The sequence below is a fragment of the Lontra canadensis genome, unplaced genomic scaffold (genome assembly GCF_010015895.1).
Source record: "Lontra canadensis isolate GAN:19392208 unplaced genomic scaffold, GSC_riverotter_1.0 scaffold316, whole genome shotgun sequence".
NCBI classification, from domain to species: domain Eukaryota; kingdom Metazoa; phylum Chordata; class Mammalia; order Carnivora; family Mustelidae; genus Lontra; species Lontra canadensis.
In genome coordinates this window covers 73,868-99,385 of record NW_022631310.1, presented here as the reverse complement: position 1 = coordinate 99,385, position 25,518 = coordinate 73,868, and the positions used below count along the sequence as shown (strand labels likewise).

General features: G+C 41.9%; 1 protein-coding gene, 1 long non-coding RNA gene and 1 pseudogene across 5 annotated transcripts in view; 1 reads left to right on the top strand and 2 right to left on the bottom strand.

Moving 5' to 3' along the window:
- The first annotated feature begins 9,245 nt into the window (after positions 1–9,245).
- The window catches only part of LOC116862746 (prostaglandin reductase 1), a 24,215-nt gene continuing 7,942 nt past the window's right edge, over positions 9,246–25,518 (top strand). Inside the window, exons 1-8 of one of the 4 annotated variants that reach the window (XM_032850155.1) lie at positions 9,246–9,350; positions 11,240–11,355; positions 12,966–13,011; positions 13,770–13,826; positions 19,626–19,793; positions 21,527–21,644; positions 22,355–22,510; positions 25,035–25,143. In XM_032850155.1, the coding sequence (XP_032706046.1) occupies positions 11,250–11,355; positions 12,966–13,011; positions 13,770–13,826; positions 19,626–19,793; positions 21,527–21,644; positions 22,355–22,510; positions 25,035–25,143 (760 nt within the window). In that variant the 5' untranslated portion in view covers positions 9,246–9,350; positions 11,240–11,249. Of the gene's footprint in view, positions 9,351–10,182; positions 10,271–10,312; positions 10,532–11,115; positions 11,356–12,965; positions 13,012–13,769; positions 13,827–19,625; positions 19,794–21,526; positions 21,645–22,354; positions 22,511–25,034; positions 25,144–25,518 lie in introns of those variants that run through there. The other 3 variants (XM_032850156.1, XM_032850157.1, XM_032850154.1) reach the window with 3 other exon arrangements.
- Positions 15,371–15,936, bottom strand: LOC116862747 (annotated as a pseudogene).
- Positions 17,863–25,518, bottom strand: part of LOC116862750 — a 23,179-nt gene continuing 15,523 nt past the window's right edge. The window contains exon 3 of the long non-coding RNA XR_004381688.1: positions 17,863–17,881. This is a non-coding gene — a long non-coding RNA (uncharacterized LOC116862750). The remainder of the gene's footprint in view (positions 17,882–25,518) is intronic.

The following is a 25,518-nucleotide window of genomic DNA, read 5'->3' as shown; positions in this document are numbered from 1 at the left end:
AAGTCTTCCATCATCTGGCATTCTTATTTAAGACAAGAAAAATCACACAACTCCCACAACTCACATACCCCATTCCTACTGGGTTTATATCCTGGACCCACTTGGTCATCAGGTAGACAGAAGCCAATTTTTTATTTGTTGACCACCAGAGAGCCACCAATAAAATCTTGTTGAGCAGAAATTCTGGAGAGAACTCATCCTGGCCCTCTACCTCTGACTGGTTCCAATGAGCTGGAAAGAGACTATGCCAGTTCCAAACTGTCCACCAGAGGGTGCTACCCATTCCTGCACAGTCTGTTAGAGATGTGTGATGGCTAAATTCCAAAATTTACAATGGCTTCAATTTTTCTCAGCCTTTCCTCAGAATTCTTGAATGAAGCACTTTTTAAAACCAAGGGTCTAAGTTGGAAAAATAAACCTGATTGGTTGCATAGACAGAAGAGAAAAGCTAAACATAGCTCCAATGCCCACTCCCCTGGTATGCTCCATAATGGGATGATAGTTACAAGGATTTTGCAGCAATCATGTAATTTAAACACTGGCATTTGGCTCTGTTTTTAAAAGGAGGAGAAACATTTGTAAAGAAATATCTTCAATATGCAAAGGAAAACTATTTACTTTTTGTCTAAATAATGTGTGAAATTAGGTGAAGAGTTATTTCAGAAATAATCACTATGATAAGGTTTTACATGGGAAATTTAAGGACATATGAATCTACTAATTAGCATAATACCCACTCAGATCTGTCTGGCTCCTGAGTGTGGCCAGGGGATAAAAATTTGAGAGCCTTTCGTCTACAAGAGGTTTTTGTCTTTTTGTTATGGAAAGCATTCTAGTTGATACAAAAGAGGTTGATTATGCAGGAGAAAATAACCCAAGTAGCATAAGAAATTTAGAAAAGATACAGTCTATGTTCATTAACCTTTAGTAGGAAGAGAGAGCTTCCCCCATCATCAGAGGAAGAAAAGAGAAGATGGGTACAGATGCAGAGAAGTTTGTAACTTTGACCATGAAAAGACAAGGTCTCTGTTCTAATGATTTTTATTTTCTCAGTGAAGCCTAGAGTAAGATTATCTCTTAAGAGCTGAGGTTTGAAAACAGAAGTAAAAGTGTAAAACTGTTATCACACTGTGTGGAAAAGCAGATTCATTGGAGAATGACTGGGATTTCTGGGTGGGGTTGAATGTGCCAATATGTTGTTTGTGATCATTCAAGTAAAACCAGTCAGTCTCATTGTGCGAATTTCTCCAGTAATGTTCAGCTGCTCATGAGAATGCATGGAAAAGGCAATAGTTGGTTTTATTCAGGGTTAGTTTTATGCCAAGGTGATTGATAAAGGAATAGAGAAGCAAGGAAACTGGAGGCATTTGCCAGGCAGTAATTATAATGAAGTATCTTGAAATCTTATATGAACTAGATTGAACTAAAATTCATACCCACTATGATAATAGTAATGAAAGGCCAGCAAGTCAAGAACAGGGAAAGAAGAGTGCATCAATAAAAGATCTATAGGTTACTGGGGCACCTGGGTAGCTCAGTGGGTTAAAGCCTCTGCCTTCGGCTCAGGTCATGATCCCAGGGTCCTGGGATAGAGCCCCACATCAGGCTCTCTGTTCAGTGGAGAGCCTGCCTCTCCCCTTCTCTCTGCCTGCCTCTCTGCCTACTTGTGATTTCTGTCAAATAAATAAAATCTTTTTAAAAAAGGATACACAGGTTATGAAAATTGAGTCTCCTAGATGACCTTCTTGGTGGCCTGTGTTTCTTTTAGGAATAGGTCAGCCACCAGGATGTCAGTGGTACTGAGTGGACTGAGGAAGTGACAGAGACAAAATTCTATTTTGTTTGGTGTTTGGGAGTAAGATGCTGGGAATTGCACATCACATGCTTGGATGCTGAGCAAGGAGTGAGTTGAGATACTGGAGGGTATTCAGAAATGCCAATTCTCTTAAAACACTCTGCAACTCTATCATTTTTGCCACTGATCAGTGGTTTTGGATAATGGTCAGATACATTTAGATTTCATGGGTCATTAATAGTATCCTTCAAACCACGAGAAAGGTGGGGACCATATGTGTATGTGGGAGAAGCTAGATGGTGCCATCGTTGTGCAATAAGATAATTATGAATTGAATCCCTTAAATATACATTTAGCAATAGGAGTGAAAAATGAAATTCCTTCTTAATCACTTTTGGTTGCCACATTGTGCTTCTTTATATAGGACTGCATGTTTTTATACTTTATAATTGTCAAGAACTATGAAGGAGCAGAGATTTTTACCTTCCTTTGCAAACTAGCCAGTTAGCCTGGCACAGTTTCACAGATGCTGGCAGAAAGCACAGACTCCTGGGTCAGAGACATGGGACTTTATCACTCACGGCATAGCAAGCAGCACCACGTTCATGTCCTTGTTGGCTCTCCACCTGCACCCCCCAGCCCACCATGGGTAACACAGGGGGCCCAGGTGAATGCTGTGATGAAGTTGATTCGCATCCCAGTTGAGGAACTCTGAGCTTAAGGCACCCAAATCTTTTATAATAGACACTCGCACCAAGGGGAGACATTACACTAGACAGAAAACAAACCTACCCCTCTGATCTGGAGGGAGACCTTATGTCTTCCCAGGCTGTCTGGCATACAAATACCTGGAGGAAATAGTCCAGAACACAAATGGTTGGTGCTCCTGCTCACAAGCATGAAGAAACAAGGAGAATTGTCTCCTGACAAAAAGAATAGTAGTCACACTCACATAGTGCTTACTGTGAATTAGGAACAGTTCTACGTAGTGCTTAATATACATTAGTCTTTAGTGCTTAATATACATTATGTCACTTCATCCTCACAACAGTTCTATGAGGTTATCCCCATTTCACAAGTGAGAAAATGGAATTTTATGATAGTACAGAATGGTAGAGAGTCTGTAATGATTTAGATCACTGGAGGCTCTGACTTCCTAAGGTCTGAAAGGGGCATGATGCTTGTTTGTTTCTTTGTTTGTTTGTTTGTTTGTTTTTAAAGTAGGCTCCACCTCCAGCATGGAGCCCAAAGCAGCAACTGAACTCACTACCCTGGGTTGGGGACCTGAGCTGAGCTCAAGAGTCAGCCACTTAACCAACTGAGTCACCCAGGTGCCCCAAGATGATGTTTATTTTTAATAAGCCCACAGATGATTCTGATAGACACCAAAGCTTGAGAATCACTAATTTAAAGTGCCTGGCTGGGGGCTCCTGGGTGGCACAGTGGGTTAAAGCCTCTGCCTTTAGCTTGGGTCATGATCCTGGGGTCCTGGGATCGAGCCCCGAGTCGGGCTCTCTGCTCGGTGGGGAGCCTGCTTCCTCCTCTCTCTCTGCCTGCCTCTCTACCTACTTGTGATCTCGGTCTGTCAAGTAAAAAAAAAAAAAAAAAAAAATTCTAAAAATAAATAAATAAATAAATAAAGTGCCTGGCTGCCTGAAGTGTGAGACTCTTAATCTCAGGGCTATGAGTTCAAGGCCTATATTGGGTCTAGAGATTACTTAAAGATTAAAAAAAAATGATAAACATCATCTTTCTAATTCCCTGAAATATTTAGCAAAGCTTTCTATTCCTTTCTAATTTATGCCTACAATTTTTCCCTTTTATTTTTTCCATTTTATTTAAAACACATGATTTTTGAGTTCTTGCTGTATAAGGGAGATTCTGAATCAAAAGAAAGGAAACCAATTTCTTTCCAATGAAGATGTTTAGAGAAAGTACAGACTTTAAAAGGACTGGCTCATTAAATTTAAAACACAACATGTATTTAAAAGAAAAGAAAATCACAAAATTGCCAACATTTCCAAGTTCCTAGTGGAAAAACATACTTTCTCACATGATGACGATAGCCACAAATGTTGCATATCCACAAAAGTTCAGTACTGAAAATGTCATGGATAGAATCATGTTAGTAAGTAAGGGACTTACAGGAAAAATTCAAGTTTCATTCATTTTGGGGACTAGAATAATGCAGGGCAAAAAAAAAAAAAAAAGCATGTAGGGTGATGACCCTGTTTTTCTTTTTTACATTTCAGAGTGTGAAGCTTTCTCTACATGACTGAGAGATGTGATACCCATACTTACCTGCAGCGGTGACAGGACAAGGTGTCATTTGCATCCATATGTGTGTCCTTTTAACAATTTTTGGGAGTGTGTGTGTCCTTTTTACAATTTTTATTAATTTAAACCATTTGTCTAAAATTCCTTTGAAACTTATTTTCTCTTTCAGAGTCCATGAGCTTTCATATCTGTGGGTTTTTTAAACAATAATTACATATGTTATTTAGACTGAGCAGTCTCCTAGCAGGAGACAAAGGGCCATCCACCAAAGGGAAGTATGTAGGGGAAAGGGAAACCAACGGTGACTGGGGAGACGCCCTCCTACTTGAGCGTGAAGGGGTCAGGGGTCAGAGGTGTGCCCAGAGGCGGCCTGAAGGAGCTGTGCTTTTAAACAACGCCAATCCAAAGTAATCTAACAGGAAGAATCAACACCAGACTCACCAAAATCAAGTGGAAGTTTGAGGGAAGGGGGCAGGATTTGTGAAAACAGCATGGAGAGTGGATCTGGAAGGCAAATGAAGAAAATCAAATAGAGTTGCTCCGGTCTCTCCTTGAACGTTAGTGTTTTCAATTGCTTGTTCTTAACACAGTGCACTTTGGTTCCTATATTAATAATTATAACCCTTACTTATATAGTCCTTTGAGGTTGGAAGTTGTTTTCAAGTACACTATGTCACAATTCTGTTTTTTGGCACATAAACATGTACATCATGTTTGTGATTATATACAACATGTACATAAACAGGTCCATAAACATGAATCATCCTGTGATACAAATGAATCAATTTAAAAGAAGCAAATTAAGGCACATTAAAAAAAATATCTTTTGGTTAGGGTTAACTAAATAATAACCAATGAATTCCTTATTCATTCTCCTAAAATGGGTTTTTTTTCCCCCCACAGTAAATTCCCAAGTCAGAGAGGCTGCTTCAGAGAGAATCCTGTCTCCTGAACTTGAGCAGAACTGCAGGATGGCTCCCAATGTAAATTTACCTTCCTTCCACTCCATAAATGCCTAGTCACAAAAGTACTACACCTACTTGTATTATTTTTAATGTTATAACAAGAAAAAACCACATAGTTACTGTATAATTCGTGAGTTCTATATCACCAATAACTTTGACTTGAATAGCAACATCATTGTAAAAATAGTTTGCCTTCACCCAAAACTCTTTTGATTTAAAGCAAACTAAAGAAGCTTTGAGTCAGAGTTTATTCTATGATGATGAGAACGTAAAACAGATTTAAAATGTCTCTGAATCCAGGGGTACCTGGGTGGCTCAGCTGGTTAAGTGTCTGCCATTGGTTCAGGTCATAATCCCGGTGTCCTGGGATCAAGCTCCTCATCGGGCTCCCTGCTCAGCTGGGAGCCTGGGATTCTGCTTCTCTCTCTGCCCCTTCCCCCTGCTCATGCTCTGTCTGTCTCTCCCTTGCTTTCAAATAAATAAATAAATAAATAAATAAATAAATAAATATGCCCCAGTGCACATTGTGCAAGAACAGTTGCAAAAAAGACAAACAATATATTAAACACATCACAACAATTCTTATAGTAGTAGGAGGAGAAGAGTAGGGAATGGGGCCTTTTTTTTAAAAGCATACAAATTATTGACGGAGAATTTTTGGCAGACCAGTGGTGATAATACACCATAAGTTATGAATATGTAGACCTCAACCCTCTGGCCCTGAGGTCCAAAATCCTATACAAACAGTGAAGAAACCATGACCCCTCTCTTTTTAGCAGGGAGACAGAAAGTTTTGCCACAGTCCAGCTCCATGGACACAAGACAACCTATGTCTCTCTTTTTAATCTGAGATATTTGGCCCACGTGATGACATCCAATTGCAACATTTCCTTGCCCTGCTGACTCTACCAACTGAACCACAGTTGGGCACCCCTGGACATGCATCTTCTGTCCTTTGTCTTTCTTCCTGCCTGGAATGTGGAGATGCTGCCCAGTGGTACAATAAACATTCTGTGACCATGGAAGAAAGACTTTCACTACAGATGGCAGTAGAAGAGTCTGGTTTCCTGAGCTGTGTCCTGGGATGGAGCCCTGTGTTGAGTCCCGCATCGGGCTCCCTGCTTAGCGGAGAGCCTGGTCTCCCTCTCCTTCTGCCCCTCCCAGCTGCCCATGTTCTTTCTTTCTCTCTCTCTCCTCTCTGTCTTTCCCATGAGCTCTCTCTCTCAAATACATAAATAAATAATAAACACTCCAGGTCAACCAAGATCTCTTTACCAGGTAGTCATTGTGACTCAGCTTAATGGCTGAAATGAGCTGTCATGATGATAAAGCTCGGTACTGGCTGTTGCATGATCACAGAGTCAGTTAGAATATGAATCAGAGGATCAAGGAAGAAGATTTGCTCTTTACTTTGCTCTAAGACAAAATCTTATTCAATTCAGTGCTCTGACCTTAGGTTTCAAAGAACTCTGATCTAGCAAGCTGAGGGAACACGTCACTTAATACAATTGTGCAAGTAATAAGAAAATGTATCTCTTCAAATAATTCAGATAATACAGATGTGAACAGCGTAAAAAGCAAAACTCATTGTTATCTGGTGACAATTACTTCTGATGCTTTTCTATGGCAATGTACTTTAAAAATACACCTTCCTTTTTTTTTCTTTTCTACAACTTCCCCTGCGTTGGTCTGGTGAGATAATGCTTGTGAAATAATTATAAAACTGGATAGTAATATTATTCTCATAATTGAAAGAATCCCTTAATACATGTAAGATACTACATTTGGAGAGAGAACAATTATGCCTCTTCCCACAACACAATGAAATGTGGCCAGTGCAGCACCAACTAGGAGCCCTTAGTAGCTAACTTCTAAGTCTCAAAACAGTCCAGGGAAGTAAATATTTTAATCATCTTCCTCAGAGCCTAAGGGATCTGAAGTTCAAGAAGTGGAATCAATTAGAGATCACAGAGTTAGTCAGTAGGAGAGTTGAGATTTGAATTCGAGTTAACATGCTCAAAGCCCTGTCCTTTTCACTGTTCATTTTATCTTCCAATATACGTGAGATGGGTTCCTCTTGCAGGTAAGAAGAACTTTAGGAAAGGTCACACTTATGGGATCTCTGTAAACAACTATTAGTAATGTTATTTTGGATATACAAATATACTGAATGTCTTGGAATGTCACTCTCTCATCCTGGTTTCCCCTCTTAGTCCCTCTTCTCATCCTCCTATCCATTTGGCTAGTGTCTGATACAATTATTTCTTTAAAAAATTTTATTTATTTGAGAGAGAGAGAGCATGAGCAGAGGGAAAAAAGAAGCAGGCTCCTTGCTGAGCAGAGAAACCAATCCCAGGGAATGGGATTCATGACCTGAGCCAAAGGCAGTTGCTTAACCAACTGAGTCATCCACGCAGAGCTTTAGAGAGGTAACTGAAGTTAAATAAGTTCATAAATGGGTGCGCTCTAATCTGTGATTGTATTTGGAGACAGGACCTTCAAAAAGATGACGAAATTCAATGGAGACTGTTAGGTGGGGCTTAAAGAAGAGAGAAACACCAAGCATGTGCATTCGCAGAGAAAAACCCTGTGAGAACACAAAAAGAAGGTGGCCATCAGCAAGCCAAGAAGCATGGGCTCAGGAGAAGTCAAACTGGCCAATACTTTGATCTGGACATCCAGCTTCCATAACTGTAAGAAACTTAAATTTCTGTTGTTTAAGCTATCCAACTGATAGTAATTTGTTATGCAGCTATAACAACCAATAGACATTCTCAGAGACACCCAGATTTCTTTCAGCTCTTCTGTTGAAAGCTTTTTTTTTTTTTTTTAAGATTTTATTTATTTATTTGACAGACAGAGATCACATAGGCAGCGAGGCAGGCAGAGAGAGAAGGGGAGGCAGGCTCCCTGCTGAGCAGAGAGCCCGATGTGGGGCTTGATCCCAGGACCCTAGAATCAGGGCCTGAGCAGAAGGCAGAAGCCACCCACTGAGCCACCCAGGCGCCCCCTCTGTTGGAAGCTTTTCAAGTCACCAAACAAACCAACTTTCCTGCAAAGCTGATAATACTGCACACGTAACATCTGATTATCACTAAATTTTATGTTACTATTTTATGTTGAAAGCTGAGAAGTCTGTCTCTTGGAGTTCTGAATCTTTGACTCAGTGCCTTGTTAACTGAAAGCCTAGCAAAGAGAAGAGAGGAATCCGACCCCTGATAACATTGACTAGTTTAGGTAACCCAGGCCCAAGCTTTTCAGTCTTTAATTAGCCCCTGATTGGTTTAGAGACATTTCAACCAACGAGAGGTGGAGGAGTCTTGCTAGGAATTTTGTGACATGGATATTTTTCTTTCCTTTAGGTCCGTAGAGCTACTGCAGCCACTTTATCACTCTGAGGGAACCAAGCCTTTCTGATGCCCAGAAAGCAGTGTAATAAGGATAAAATATGCCAGATCTTGATTCAGACCAGACCTGAAGCCCATCCTACTTCCAGTCACACGAACCAGTAAATCTCTCTTATTTTTAAGCCAATATGAGTCTTATGTAATGTGCAAACCCCCCCCCCAAAAAAAAAAACCCAAAACAAAAAACCCATTCTAAATGATACAGGTAGGTGCAAGGGTACAAATCTGAATAAAGTCAGATCTCATCCTTTGGGGGGGTTTAAATTCATTTGCACTGATCAAATTGGCAAAAAGTGAATACAACAATAATACCAGTTTTGATGTTAGCTTTAGGTAACAGAAACTCACCAACATTGATGGTAGGAATGTAAACTGCTATTTTTGGAAAACAATCTGGTAATATATTAGGTTTATTAGTCCCTGGCTGGATCAGAACTCAGTGGGAAGTCTGCTTGAGATTCTCTCTCTCCCTCTCTCTGCCCTTCCCCCATTCTCTCTCTCTCTCTCTCTCTCTCTCTCTCTCTCTTTCTAATAAATAAATAAATAAAAAGTAAAGAAACTCTGCCCTCTGCTCAGGGATCCTGCATTTGTCTCCTTCCTGCCTGAGCCGGGAAGGCTGCGGCTGGTTCTCCTGCACACCAGCTTTGCACCCAGTTCCCAGTTAGGAACTGTTGCAAGTACAGTTCCATCTGGGCAGGGCTCCGATGGAGACCTTTGCTCTTGGAAGCACACGCCTACATACACACACACACACACACACACACACACGCACAAACTTGCAGGAGCAGCTCCGCCCTTGGGGGAAGCACCACCCTCTCCCAGACGGCCTTAAATTCAGTCGGTGGGCGCTCTGCGGCACAACCCCAACCACATTCTCTGTCTAGGTACTGGAACCTGCGGACTTGGGTAAGTAAACATCTCCGCCCCGCTCTTTTTTTCCTGCTGAGTTCCTAGAATTCCCTATCATGGAACGTTTGCGCGTTGTTCTCCCTCTCTTGCTTAATAACTTCTGAGTCTTGCATTACGAGGAAAGGGAAAGCCAGATGTCCCGATCGATGCCCACGAGCCCCTCCTTGTTCTTGGAGGGTTCGGAGACAAGCTGGAACGAAGCGCACGGCCTGTCTCCATTTGGGTGCATGGCAAAGCTGCCTTAGCCAGGGCGGCGGCTGGCCAAGAAACTTGCGGGACTGCAAAACTGGGACCATTGTGGAAGGAGACGAAAGAAAGGGGTCGGAATTTGGTTAGTGGAGACGGGCGTGTGCGGGAAAGGAGGTGGGAGCCAAGGGCGAGTGTGCCTGAGGGCACTGCACCCGGACACCCTCCTTTCGTGGGTGGGACTGTCCCTGAGCTTCGGCTGCCTCTGAGGCCACATCCTTTCGAGGGGGGCGGAGGACGACTTCTGAACTTGCAGCGAGGTCAGAATTCGCACATGGCTGCCTTTTTGGGAAAAGAGACATGTTGAAGAACGGGGCTGCGGATTCCCTGCCGGGAACGCTCCCTTTGCAAAGCAAAAAGATCCAGGGCACTGCTGTTACCCGCGCTCAACATGCATATTCATGAGGGGGGCTGGGCAAAAGAAAGTTCAGTGTGGAACTGGGGCAAAGGTCGTCCGAAATCCAGGGAATCCAGGTCCTGACTGACGGAAGTCCTGACAGCCGGCAAGGGTCGGCATCATCAGCCCTCTGATCCAGTTCGCCCGGAGTTTGCGCGCTCAGACAGCCCATGTTCTTCAGCCCACGTGAGATCAGTCTTGGCTTTTGAAACAGCGCTGGGAGTTTTGCCATCGATACGCTGCGTCCGATTTGGTTGGGCTAATTTCCGGCCAGGTGAAGACAATTTCGTTTTTACGTTCCCTCAGTTTCCGTAAAAATCCGAAACTACTGAGGTTCTTGAAGTCCCTTGGAACGCGAACACGCAAGCGGGGTCGGTAGGGCGCGGATCGCAGAAAGAGCTGACGGCCAGAAATGACTTCTCCTGCGGCCCGAAAGCTCCGCCTCAGTTTTCTTTGTTCCGGGGACCCCTAACTCTTTCCTGCTTACTCTGCGGCGGGACCGCGGAAATAGCGACCGCAGACCCGTCCGCTAGAGGTAGGCACACACGTGAGGAAGGGGCGGCTCCCGGGGGACACGGGGGAGATCCGTCCAAGCAACACGTCCCGATCCCAAAGCTCTAGGGCCGCCTGAATCATCTCTCCGGTTTCCTGGGGAGGCGAGCGTAGACCCCGGATTTCCTATTTGGTGGCAGAGTCACCTCGCCCCGGAGCGGAGCGGCAGCGCCACGCCGTGGCGTCCGGAGGCTGAGACTGGTGGCCTTGGTGGTGTCTCCCTCTGAACCACGCGGGCCCACTTCCGTTCGCTTCCGGCGTTTGACGCTCTTTCCCAGGATTCGCTGTCTGTGAGGCGAGGAGCGGAGTGTTTGCCCGCCGCGGAGCTGTCCAGTGCCCTAAGGCAACCCCAGCGATGGCTGGGAAGAATGTGTCCGTTTTTACAGTTTGCCCCTGTCTTGGAGATTTCTGAGGAAGCCTCGGTTTCCTCATTCGTGCTCTCTCCACTGGCAGTGATAATAATGCCTATCTGAAAGGGAACTTATGGGGGTAAAATGAGATGATGCGGCCGAAGTGCTCAGCACAGTAACAGAAATGTAGTAAATACTTGATAAATGTGGTTGGCGTTAAATGGTCCCGGAGAGAAGCAGGCGATGAATGGATCCTGCTGCCGGGCTTCAGGGCCGGGGCTGGGAAGTCGTAAGAATCCAGTCACGTCCTGGTAGTCGGCTGTGTGTTGACTGTGTTCCAGAAACTTCAGGATGGTTCGTGCTAAGAGCTGGACCCTGAAGAAGCACTTTGAAGGCAGCCCTACTCACAGCAACTTCGAGTTAAAGACAGTTGAACTCCCATCCTTAAAAAATGGAGGTAAGTCACAGATTTGAGCTGGAAAAGACTGTATCAGTGAGCCTTTGCTGCATAATAAAGTACCTCGACATTTAGTGACATCAGACGACATGTTTTGGCTCACAGTTCTGTGGGTTGGCAATTTGGGCTGGGTTAAGTTGGTGGTAACTCTGTAGGTTTCATCTGGGCTAACCATTTAACCGAGGATGGACCTCACTCATTTGTCTGGTGGTTAGCAAGCTTTCTGCAGATGTGTGTGCCTGAGGCCTCTGGGTGGCCTTTCTAGCAGGCTGGCTTCTAGCCGGCTGTGAGCTCTGTCTTCTCAGTGGTCCCACTGATCCAGAGCACCCAGTGTTAGCAAGTACATTTCAAGCCTCTACTTATATCATGTTTGCTGCTATGCAAAGCAAGTCATATAGCCACGTCCAAATTCAAAGAGTGAATTTTTTTTAAGACTTTATTTATTTGTCAGAAAGAGAGAGAGAGAGCACAGGCAGACAGAGTGGCAAGGAGAGGCAGAGGGAGAAGCAGGCTCCCTGCAAGGAGCCCGATGTGGGACTCGATCCCACGATGCTGGGATCATGACCTGAGCCGAAGGCAGCCACTTAAAACCAACTGAGCCACCCAGGTGTCCCGAGACATAGACTTCTTGATGGGAGGACGGCAAGGACGTCCCACACAGTGATGGGACATCTTTGTGACAATTTTGCAATCTGCCACAGAGACTTTTTCAAGGTTTTCTGTTTGAAGCCTTGATGTCATGTGGGAGGAGGATCCCTCTGATTTCTTTCATAATTCAAATGGCACATTGTTTGTGACTTTGACAAACACTAGGAAGGATTTCCTCTCTGTCCTGGTAAGCCTGGTGATGGGGTAAGCAAGTGGGGTAAGTAGAGCCTAACAGCCATGTGCAGAGCTCAGATTATCCTGTGCACAGACAGGAGGGAAAAACTCTCATCCTTCACTGAGGAGTCTCCCATCCCGTTGGGGGAAGTGGAAGGACAAGGCAAACCCCTAAAGAAATCTAGGGGAGAGAAACAGTAGCACATAGCATGTTTGGAGATTAATTTAGTAGAGCAGACAATAAGGGGTATTTACAGGTGGGTAGGCAGGCTTGGAGAAAGGGGCATGCAATCAAATAGCATGGTCAAGTTCAGTCCCATCTAAGTTGGGATAGATAGCCAGGACCCAGATTCAAAATTCCAGAGAATGTGTGCACGAGGGTCACTCCAGCAAAATCTATATTCTTTAGTCCTAATAGGGGCTGTCAGTGAAACATTATGGGAGCACAGGAACATAGTGATTATAAATGTGGCCCTGACCAAGTTCCTTAATCTAAGCCTAAATGAAATGGAAACAGTAATAGTTGGAAATATCATATGAAATAATCCATGTAAAGCATGGAGTGAGTTCTGAGAAAATCACATGATGGTGATGGTGATGGTGAGGCTGATGATGGTTTGGGCTGGACCCCGCTTGTCTCTTTAATAGCAAGCACAGAAGCGCAACAGTGAAGCAGAAAGATGATCTTATTTAGAATGTTTACTTTAACTGTTTACGTAGAATGCCAAAGTCAATGAAGGCATCAAGCATTGAGTTTCTAATTGCCTGTGGAATGCTTTATTTTATAGAGGTCCTGCTGGAAGCTTTGTTCCTTACTGTGGATCCTTATATGAGGTATGATTTTCCTCCTAAAAAGTTACGTGTTGTGCTTTGGACCCTGTTTTGAAATAGTCCATCTTTTAAAATATCCAACTGATTGTCATTCCCCCTGTTGTCCCAGTATAATATCAGTGATAAGATTCATGGATGCTCATCTTTGCCAGCAAAGGTTTGAGAAGTTTGATGAGAGATTCCCTTGGCCCCTCTCTTTGACCACCATTTCCTATCTTAATATGCACAATTTGCCTCTCACTGTTCCCAAAAAAGTAAAAGACTAAAGAAACCCAAATCCAATTTGTCCATTTCACTACTGGCAACTAATTTGGGTGGAGGAAGATGGTAAGACTAAAATAAGCGTTTTTTGCCTTCCATTTAACTGTATTCTTTTAATTTAATCAAATATGTGTACCTAGTAAACAACTCAGGGAAGGGAGGGAATAAAAGCATTTATGTGGCACTAACTTCTCAGTGATTTTGCTTATTGGTATATAATGTAGTCATCATTCTTTAAAATAATTGTTTTCAGAGCTGATCAATAGAGATTCAAATCTAAGGTAAAAAAAAAATGTTTCCAAATGTTAACTAACATCCCTTTTTTGAGTGGTTAGTAGGATTCTGTGACGATTCCAATTTGTAAGCCTTTCCAATCAATTCTCCTGCAATACCAACCAATTCCCCTGCCAAAATCAAGAGTCAGAAATGCAGCCCACTGAGCCACCCAGGTGCCCTTTCCCAAGAAGTCTTTATGTATTAAATTTTTTTTTTTTTTTCAGAGTGGCATCCAAAAAATTGAAGGAGGGTGATGTGATGATGGGGCAGCAAGTGGCCAGGTATTTCTGTGTGTCTCCATGTCTGAGAAATATGTCTCTCCTTTACCTCCTCTGGGTCTGCTTCTGTCTATCATCCCTATAATTTCTTGAGCCCATGTGATTCACTCACTGATCTTGGAAGCAGCTTGGGAAACCTTGCCCCTTTCCTGACTAATTGGGATGAAGGGAAGCCTGTGAAATTACCATCGCTACTTAAAAATTACTTAAAAAATTATAATTGTCCAACTTACAATTATTGCAAAAATTCAAGTAAATCAAAAATTAGTATCATGGGGGGCACCTGGGTGGCTCAGTGGGTTAAGCCGCTGCCTTCGGCTCAGGTCATGATCCCAGGGTCCTGGGATCGAGCCCCACATCGGGCTCTCTGCTCAGCAGGGAGCCTGCTTCCCTTCCTCTCTCTGCCTGCCTCTCTGCCTACTTGTGATCTCTGTCTGTCAAATAAATAAATAAAATCTTAAAAAAAAAAAATTAATATCATGGAAACTGGAAGATCCCTCACTAGCTGAAACTTAGAGGTGACTGTTGTTAATGTATTATTATTTCAAAAATTGTTTAGTACACCAACTAGTATTCATAATTTTTCTTAAATAATGGGATTATATGCCCTTCAATAAATTGCTTTTTCTCACTTAATATGTTATGGATATCTTTTTGATAATATGTAAATATACTACCTACCTTTTAATGGCTGCAGTTTTTTTTTAATCAATCTTTTTTTTCCTCCCAAAGATTTTATTTATTTGAGAGAGACAGAGCACACATGGAGGGGGGAGGCACAGAGGGAGAAGCAAACTCCCCACTGAGCAGGGAGCCTGACACAGGGTTCAAACCCAGGACTCCAGAATCACAACCTGAACTGAACTTAGACGCTCAACCAACTGAGCCACCCAGGCATCCCTTAATGGCTGCAAATTAATCCCATTGTTATTCGCTGTGTAACTAATCTGTTCCTGGTAGCAACTGTTTCCAGTTTTTTCTATCACAAGTAGTTCTACAAGGAACATGTATGCCTCTTTATGTGTATGTCTGTGTATTCTCTGCCTACTTGGATGAATATTGCTTCACATTAAATTCCCAGAAGTATAAATTATAGGTCAAAGGAGATGCTTATTTATTTATTTATTATTTTAGAGAGAGAGAGAGAGCACAGGTTTGGGAAGGGGCAGAGGAAAAGGGAGAAAGTCTTAAGAAGACTCCATGCTGAGCACAGAGCCCAGTGCAGGGTTCAATCTCAGCACCCTGAGATCATGATTTGAGCCTAAACCCCATCAGATGCTTAACCAACCTTGCCACCAAGATGCCTGAGAGATGCCCTTTTTTTTGAATGCGCAATCATCTAATTTATAAAAAGATGCAACAATATTTAAAATGATACAAAATATCAATTTAAAAATGACATCAAAAAGTGAGTGTATTTAACCATACTCAGCTCGTAACAGAGCAAATGGGTAAGAAGAGTAATTCATGTTATAGCATATTGTTAATACGAACTGGCAACAGAAAAAGTTGGTAAAGGAAGGCAGAAGAACTCCATCTTTTAAGAATTAGAACCAAAGGGCTCCATTATTTTCTAGCATCTGCTCAATGTTGTACCTATGTTAGAAATGTACATGATGGGAACTCCAGGGATCTTCTGGATCCTTCCTTTAAGGTCCTGGTCAACTGTAGCCACAATATAACACTTGTGCTCAGTTCCTCTCTGTACTAAGAGGCATCTGCCTAGATTCCTTTGGTGTGCATGGTAACCATTCAAATCTTGGATCCTTGGCAGTCCTTAGAAGTACTCAATACTTTTGCCCCAGTTTCTCAGTTTCATCCATTACACAGTCAGTTATACAAGGGATACACTTAGCATACAGACAGTCCATCATTGATTGTACTAAGTCAAGTTTGACTTTAATGGAAAAGTTGATGAAGTTGGTATCAACCAGGATGTGGTATGGTAGGCCCAACTGGGTGTTATCCTGGAAAAATAAGCACGAAGGATTTTGGGGGACTTGGGATCTTTCTTTTCAGATTTTAATCTAACCTTCTCCTTAAGCCTCTGATCTCAGAGACTAAGCATTTCCTTCATGGTCTCATGCTTTCTTGATTTCTTTTGCTTCCCCATGTTCACACCTTACTCTTATTTCTTCTGGAATCACCAACCTGAGAGAAACACATTTTTTAAAAAATTTTTTTAAAGATTTTTTAAAAAATATTTTATTTATTTATTTGACAAACAGAGAGAGATCACAAGTAGGCAAAGAGACAGGCAGAGAGAAAGGGGGAAACAGGCTCCCTGCTGAGCAGAGAGTGGGGCTCGATTCCAGGACCATGAGACCATGACCCGAGCCGAAGGCAGAGGCTTAACCCTCTGAGCCACCCAGGCACCCCGAGAAACACATTTTTAATTTGAACTTTTGACGTCACATTGCTTTTTGAAAAGATTGTATGAATATCCACTCCCTCCAATAGCATATTAAAGAACTTGTTTCCTCATACCTATATGCCTATTGCTTATCATCTTGGCAATCTGAGGTGAAGTCACATTGATGTTTCCATTTAACTTCCATTTCTTTCATTATTAGGAATGTTGACTTTTTTGGTAATTTATCAGTTTTCTTCTGTGAATATCTTTATGTCCTTTCCTTTATTCCTTTAGGTCTTTTCATCTCTTATAGTGATTCGTGAGATCTTCTTACGTGTTAGGAATATTAGTGTTGCAAATATTTAGGTCTTTATTTTTATCTTTCTCCCATGTCCAGTCATAGTTTAAAATTTTTATGTGGGGGCACCTGGGTGGCCCAGTTGGTGGAGTGTCTGACTCTTGGAGCATCTTACTCTTGGTTTTGGTATAGGTTGTGATCTGAGGATCGTGGGATCGAGCCCCCCCACCCCCAATATGGCTCTGACCTCAGCAGGAAATCTGCTCGAGAGAATATATTTTTTTTAAGATTTTATTTTTTTATTTAGTTGACAGAGAGAGATCACAAATAGGCAGAGAGGCAGGCAGAGAGAGAGTGGGAAGCAGGCTCCCCGCTGAGCAGAGAGCCCAACGACGCTCTATCCCAGGAGCCGGGGATTATGACCTGAGCTGAAGGCAGAGGCTTTAACCCACTGAGCCACCCAGGTGCCCCTGCTCGAGAGAATATTAAGCAGGCTTTGCACCCAGGATGGACCCCAATATGGGGTTTGATCTCACAAACCTAAGGTGAAATAAAGAGTCAGATGCTTCACAGACCGAGTCACCCAGGTGCCCCTAAATTCATTTGTTTTTAAAGGATTCTTACTAACATAAGTATAAGTCATATATACTAATGTAATGTTGGGAAAGAAAAACTGGGTTGCAAAACAAAGTGATTTCAATTATGTAAATCATATAATATACATTTAAAAATGCATTTATTTGGTTTTTTAAAATCCAGTATAATTAACATACAGTATTATTTGTTTCAGATATACAATATAGTGATTCAAAAATTTTATACATTATTCAGTGCTCATTACAATAACTGTACTCTTGGAGCGCCTGAGTGGCTCAGTCAGTTAAGTGTTTGCCTTTGATTCAGGTCATGATCCCAGGGTCCTAGGATCAAGCCCTGCGTCTGGCTCCTTACTCAGCAGGGAGCCTGCTTCTCCCTCTCCCTCTGCCTGAAGCTGCTCCTGCTTGAGCTGTCTCTCTCTCTGTCAAGTGAATAAATAAAATCTCTAAAAAAAATTAAGTGTACTCTTAATCCCCCATCACCTATTTCACCCATCCCCCCAGGGCCCACCTTCCCTCTGGCAACCTCCAGTTTGTTGACTTCATTTAAGAGTCTATTTTTTGTTTGTTTGTTTGTCTCCTTATTTCTTTGTTCATTTGTTTTGTTTCTTAAATTCAACATATGAGGGCACCTGGGTGGCTCAGTCAGTTAAGTGTCTGCTTTTGGCTTAGGTCACGATCTCAGGGTCCTGGGATTGAACCCCACATTGGGCTCTCTGCTTAGCAGGGAGTCTGCTTCTTCTTCTCCCTCTGCCCCTGCTCCTGCTCTCTCTTGCACACATGCTCTCTCTCTAATAAATAAATTAAATATCTTTTTAAAAAAATTCCACATATGAGTAAGATCATATGGTATGTGTCTTTCTCTGACTGACTTCTTTTACTTTGCATTATGCCTTCTGAATCCATCCATGTTGTTGCAGATGGCAAGACTTCTTTCTGATGGCTGAGTAATATTCCATTGTGGAATGGAATATTCCATTGTGTATGTATATATGTATGTGTGTGTGTTGTTAATGTATTATTATTTCAAAAATTGTTTAGTACACCAACTAGTATTTATAATTTTTCTTAAATAATGGGATTATTTGCCCTACAATAAATTGCTTTTTCTCACTTAATATATATACACACACACATATATAAACCACATCTTCTTAATCCATTCTTCTATAGGTGGACACTTAGGTTGCTTCCATAGTTTGGCTATTGTAAATAATATAGGTAAACATTGGGGTGGATATATCTTTTTGAATTCAGGGGTAAACAAGAGACTGCATGTATCTTTTTGAATTAGTGTTTTCATATTCTTGGGGCAAATACCCAGTAGTGGAATTACTGGATCATATGTTAGTTCTATTTTTAATTTTTTGAGAACTCTCCATAACTTTGTCCGCAGTGGCTGCACCAGTTTGCATTCTCATAATATACATTTCAAAATATATCCTTAAGATTGCCGTAACACACCCCAGAATATTAGCAGTTATCTTTGTATTGTGGGATTAGAACCGATATATTTTTTTAATTTTTTATTTTTTATATTTTTATCCCCAGGGGTACAGGTCTGTGAATTGCCAGGTTTACACACTTCACAGCACTCACCATAGCACATACCCTCCCCAATGTCCATAACCCCACCCCCTTCTCCCAACCCCCCTCCCCCCAGCAAACTTCAGTTTGTTTTGTGAGATTAAGAGTCACTTATGGTTTGTCTCCCTCCCAATCCCATCTTGTTTCATTTATTCTTCTCCTACCCCCTTAACCCCCCATGTTGCATCTCCACTTCCTCATATCAGGGAGATCATATGATAGTTGTCTTTCTTTGATTGACTTATTTTGCTAAGCATGATACCCTCTATAGAACCGATATTTTTATTTCGTATATCAAATTTTCTTAAAATAAATGTGTTACATAGCTTCATGATCGGCGGGGGGGGGGAGACAGTAAAAAATGGTAACAGTGGGAGAAGGTGGGAGAAAGAGAGTCCACAGATGAGACTAAAAAGAAGCAGCTTAGAGGGGGAGGCAAAAATCCCAGTGAAGTCAATATTATGGAAACCAATGAGGAGGAGTCTGGGTAGCCCAGAGTGTTGAATACAGTAGAAGGGTAAAATCAGATAATGAATGAGGAGTGTCCACTGGATTTTGCAATCAGAAGTTGTTGTGACCCTAGTAGAGTAGCAGGGCTGAAAGGCTGCGCTGGAGAGGACAGTGCTATAGATTTGGGGAAGAGGAGGGGCTAGGGATGGAGAGCGGCCCGTGAAGAACAGAAGAGGCTGGTGTCCAGGGCACCTTGAGCCCGAGGATACATGCCTTTTAGAGAGGAGTGGGTGAGGACTGGGACAGATGTGGAACCAGTTCAGGGAGTTCCGCTCTAATGGCCCATATTTTCTCTCAAGGAGGCAGAGGAACCAGCGGCGTGGAATTACGATGGAGAGATGTGGTGGGATATTTAATCATGGATTATTAACTTTAGTGCCCTTTTAGGAAACCACCCATGCAGCATTCCAACTCCCTTGAAAGAGGTTTCCCATGTCGTAATGTGCTTTATCTTGCAGAGTTGTGGAAAGTAAAAACTCAGCCTTCCCAGCAGGAGCTCTGGTAGTGGCTCGTTCAGGCTGGATGACACACTCTATTTCTGATGGGAAAGATCTGGAAAAGCTACCCGCAGAGTGGCCGGACACCATCCCAGTGTCTTTGGCTCTGGGAACAGTGGGCATGACAGGGTGAGTTTCATGGGTTTATTTCATTTGTTCAAAAACATGACATTCTGGTTTTCTAAAATAGTTTGTTCAGAATGTGGTCAGCACATAGGATGTCTTGCGGCTCTCCAGGCTCCAGAGGTTTAACATTCCCCCAGCGTTTGTGTTGCTTCCTTCATTGGACCTCTGTTTTCTCTGCTAAGCTGGAGATGTTCGTGTGTTTTGCTCTCCAATCTGTTATTGATTGAAGTCCCCCTTAGACCAAAGTGTGCCTTTAATTTTTCCTCTAAGATTCCTTTTCTGTTGACTTCATCTTACCTCTTTTCCATTTTTAGAAGGGTGTGATGTTTGGGAAAGGCCTTGTGTATCTCGGGTCAATATGTCTAACTGAGAGCTGATTTTAGAATTTTCTAGAATGGAAATTGGGATGGGAGGGGTACTGATTGTTATGGGTGGAATGACATAATCAGAAAATGCACCTTCTGCTTCGCATTTGAGGTTACGCTAACTTGTCCAGCACACTCTGGCTTCAGCGTTCATTGGGATGGTGGTTCTGTTGATTCCTAAGAATCACCTGGTTGTATAAAATCCAGGTGTTCATGTTCCAGCATTTCTGAATCAGTGGGTCTGAGGTGGGGCTTGGGAATCCAAATTTTTCGTAAAACTCCAGTTGATTCTGAGGCTGGTGGTACTCCATCTAACTTTCAAAAAACACTGTGGGAATATTAGCTTTTGGGTCCTCAGAAAAAGTGCAGATTTCTGTGCCTTTCACTGCCTCACCTTCAATTTCCAACCCTAATGGGTCCCAGATATACTCAGAGGCAGACGTATAATTTCTGTTTTGTATGGAAATAACTTTACGTGTATTTGTCTGAAATTTTGCAAGCGGCTTAGCAATCACCATAGTGGATACAGATTTCATTGCCTCAGACTCGGGGGTGCAAAAACATAATAAATTCAGTGATTGTTCACATTGTTCAGGTTTAAAACTCAGGATTTCCTTTTTTTCCTATCCCTAAGGTTGATGCAAAGCTCTAAGAGCTAACACAGATTCTGTGTCAGGAGAAGGGAGACAACAACTTCTTGAACTTGATCTGTCTTAGTCTTACACCAGTCTCCTTTTCCCATTGAGTCCTCTGCCACATCGCCTTCCAGGCTGGCCATCCAAGCTAGTGGATTCTTCACCCAGTATTTGTCAGTACTGTCTGAGCTGCATTTCTGTAGACCCTGTAGTTCTTTCTTTGCAAGCTAACTTTGACATCCCCTTTGGGATGAGATGGGGAAATGGCACAAGTTCTTCCATCCCACTTAGGAGCCATGGAAAACTCCCAGTGTCTCTCCAGGACCCCCTTGTGCCTAGACACCACATACCATTCTGTCTGTCCTGTTGATGACATGGAGGCTTTGCTCACGAAGTTCGCCCTCTCCCTAGGACACACATGTTCTAGGACACACTGTTCTAGGAGTCCTCGAGTGGATCTTCTCTTGCTTCTGAGACTTGACCTAGGGATTGACAGGTTCAGCCCCTTTCCATCCAAGTCTCCATTTCTTCTCTAGTTCCCATCATCTTTATTCCTAAGGAGGAGATGGACCATTAGTGGTCAGCAATATTCATTTCCTGTGGGTTTTTTTTAATTTTTTGTCTTTTACTTGGACCCACAGCGCTGGGCTGTCGCGAATGCCTTCAGGATGTATCTGAATGAGTTATAAGGGAAAGCAACAAATCTATCCACATATCTTTAATTTCCTTCCCTCAGGCTAACAGCCTACTTTGGTCTACTTGACATCTGTGGTGTGAAGGGTGGAGAAACAGTGATGGTTAATGCAGCGGCAGGAGCGGTGGGCTCTGTGGTGGGGCAGATAGCTAAGCTCAAGGTAAGTGGCTTCTCCAAGTGCCAAACATTTACTCAACACCCACAGTGTGCAATGAGAACACAATAGTGAACAGAGTAGACCTTTCCCACTCTCACAGAATTCAGTGGAGTGGGTCTTGTTTAGAAGTTGAAGATATATTCAGAATATGAGAGATTTCTGAAGAGCTACTCTCTGTACCAATACAGTCTCTAGTCTCATCCTGAAAGTGCTTTTCAGAATGTTCTCTAGTTCCTCTATGATTAGACAGGATCTAGTCCAATGCTTTAGCCCAAATCAAAGAACAAGGGGGCAGTCACTGGGAGGGCTGACAAGGGGCCTGAGAGTCCCAGAACTGAGCCCAGATTATAGTCTAAAGGACCACTGTACCAAAAGATAGCATGCAAGTAACTGCAAGAGAAGACCAAAAGTAAGGAAACAAGAGAGTCAAATATAAAGGTTGTCAAGCCAGCAACTTAAAACGAGCTGTAAACCATATAACCACAGAGACTGGAATCTACTGATTGGTCAGAGGCAAGCAGAAGTTACAAGTTGGGTTGTAGGCTGATTCAAGGACTAATTTCACCTATAGACCTATTGGCCCATATGGCCATCTTCATATATAAGGCTCAGCACTTAGGGTGTTATTGGGGAACCTGACTGTACTAGCTAGGAGGGGGGTTGGTTCATGCTTTTGACTTATAAATGATTTCCATTTTTCCCTCCCCATTTAGGGCTGCAAAGTTGTTGGAGCAGCAGGGTCTGATGAAAAGGTTGCCTACCTTAAAAAGCTTGGATATGATGTTGCCTTTAACTACAAAACAGTAGAGTCTTTAGAAGAAACTTTGAAAAAAGCCTCTCCTGATGGTTATGATTGTTACTTTGATAACGTGAGTACAAATTGGACTTAATATCTTATTTACTAACAAACTACTATACAAAAGAATATGCTTTTAGAGTTTCCACCTAAAATATGTAAAGAGAGTAAATATGCCTTTAAAAGAACAGGTGTATTGAGATAATAATTTACCCATTTTTAAGCTTTGAACCTAGTGGTTTTTAGTACATTCACAGAATTGTACGATCATCACCACAATCAGTTTTAGAACATTTCATTATCCTGGGACGATGATGCTATACTCATTACAGTCACTCCCCATTGGCCCCCAAAAGTGGTCTTTTGTGACTAGCTTCTTACGCTATACATTAGCATGTTTTCAAGTTTCATCCATGTCGTAATGTGTTTCAGGGCTTCATTCCTTTTTTTTTAATGACCACATAATATTCCATTGCCTGGATATACTGTATTTTATTTATCCATCCATCAATTGATGAGCAGCTGAGTAATTTTTACTTTTTGGCTATTATGCTTAATGTTGCTATGAACATTCCTGATCAAGTTTTTGTGTGGATATATGTTTTCATTTTTCTTGGGTATATACCTATACATGGAATTATTGGGTCATGTGGCACCTCCATATTTAACATTTTGAGGAACTGACAAGCAATTTTGCAAAATGGCTGCACTATTTTACATTCTCGCCAGCAGTGTATGAGGGTTCCAATTTCCCTACATCCTCATAAACACTTACTATCTATGATTTTTATTATGGCTATCCTTGTGGGTTTGAAGTAGAATTTCACTGTGGTTTTGATTTTCACTTCCCTAATTGCTAATGATACTAAATGGCTTTTCATGTACTTATTGTCCATTTGTATATCTTTGGAGATATGTCTGTTCAGATTTCTTGCCCATTTTTCAATTGGGTTGTTGGTTGAGTTTTAAGAGTTCTTCATAAAAGCTCTGATAAGTCCCTTATCAGATATAGTCAATTCTCAATATTCCTTGTAGTTATGTTCTATCAAGCACCACAAACCTTGAACCATTGCTTCTAGGGGAAGTATGTACATTTATGTACATATTTCAACTAGATTATCATCTTAAATACTAAAAACAGTTCTTCCCTACAAGCTTCTATTTTCTTTATTTTTCTTTTCCTTTTTAAAAAGATTTTGTTTATTTGACAGAGATGGGGAGAGAGGAAACACAAGCAGGGGGAGTGGGAGAGGGAGAAGCAGGCTTCCCACTGAGCAGGGAGCCCAATGCTGGGCTCAATCCCCAGACTCTGGGATCATGACCTAAGTGGAAAGCAGATGCTTAACGACTGAGCCACCCAGGGGCCCCTTTCTTTATTTTTCAAAAGAGAAAAGGAGGTTCAGAAGTGGTAAGAAGCTTACCCGAGGCTGCCCCACAAACTCATCCCATATTTGGGATTCACACTCCATCTACCCAGCCCCAGAGCTGGAGCTTTTTTATCCACTCTGCACTGCCCTCTGCTGCTTTCCTTCCCCAGTAATCTCTGGGAGAGCTGAAAAAAGAAGACAGAGCCTTGGCCTTTGTTGACCTTGCCTGGGAACTTTGTGTCTCTTCCGCGGCTCTAGGCTTGTCTCCAAATGATTAGGCAAGCTCTGTGAGTGTTGATTTCCGGGTTATAAATAAATGTTAGCAAGTAATCCCATTCTCAAATACGGAATATACTAATAAGGAGGATTGGCTCTGGTGTGCAATTCTTTTCTCCTGTTCTATGAATTGTTTTTCACTTTCTTTTTTGCTTTTCTTTCACTTTCTTGATGGTGTCCTTTGAAACACAAAAGTTTTAAATTTTGATGAAGGCCGATTTATTTCTCCTTTTGTTGGTTGGGCGTTTGGTGTCATGTCTAAAAAGGCCTTGCCTTATCCAAGGTCACAAAGATTTACTCCTATTTTTTTTTCTTTTTTTCTAAGAGTTTTATGGTGTTAGCCTTATATTTGGGTCCATGATACATTTTAAGTTAATTTTTGTGTATTGTGTAAGAAGGGGTCTGATTTCATTCTTTTCCATATCCAGTTATTCTACACCATGTGTTGAAAAGACTATTTTTTCCTCCTATTACATTGTTTTGGCCCTCTTGTCAAAAATCAATGAACCATAAAGTAAGGGTTTATTTCTGGACTCTCAAGTTAGTTCTGTTGATCTATATGTCTGTGCCCACACTGTCTTGCTTGGTACAGCTTTGTAGTAAGTTTTGAAATTGGAAAGTGTGAGTCCTCCAGCTTTGTCCTTGATGTGACTTTTGAGTATTTTTCCATGCTCTTCAATAGGGGCAATGAGATTACTGAACTGATCAGAGAACTCCAAATAAATAATAAAATAAAACGTATAAGTTATATATGGTATGTTCCTACAAATAGAAATGCCCAGCCTCTCGTGTCTTTTTCCAACTGCAATTTTCTGCACTGCTGTGCTAACTCAATCAGGTTTTTTTTTTTTTAATTCTAGAATAAATTTTGTGAAATGATGGATGTGACTTCTCCTGAGTCTTCTAGTGTTTAGATTATTTAACATGGGTTTTGTTTTCATCCTGTCTGTGTAGGTAGGTGGAGAGTTTTCAAACATTGTTATTCCCCAGATGAAGAAATTTGGAAGAGTTGCTATATGTGGGGCCATCTCTACATACAATAGTACTCGCCCGCTTCCCCCAGGTAATGAGCTCATGCACGTGATCACAGAGGTAGAAAGACGAGACAAGGAGAAGATTCATGGATGTGCTATAGGCCAGTGACTATCAAAATGTTAAAAAGCCTTCCTGATATTCTTGATGAAATAGTGTTTATTAAACTAAAACTATATAATTTCATATATTTGTACTAAATAGCTTGTATCACATTTTGATATCGAGAAATAACAGAATCTAAAAATATAGAAGCATGTTGATAATTTTTAAAAGTTTTCGTTTTTTACCTATTGTTTTGGGCAAAGTTGTAAAAAGGAAACCATGATTTGGTTTAGAAACAGAACACCTTGGTCTGGCTGGTGCAGTGTAAGGGTTCTGTAGGATACTTGAGACGTTGCTGGGG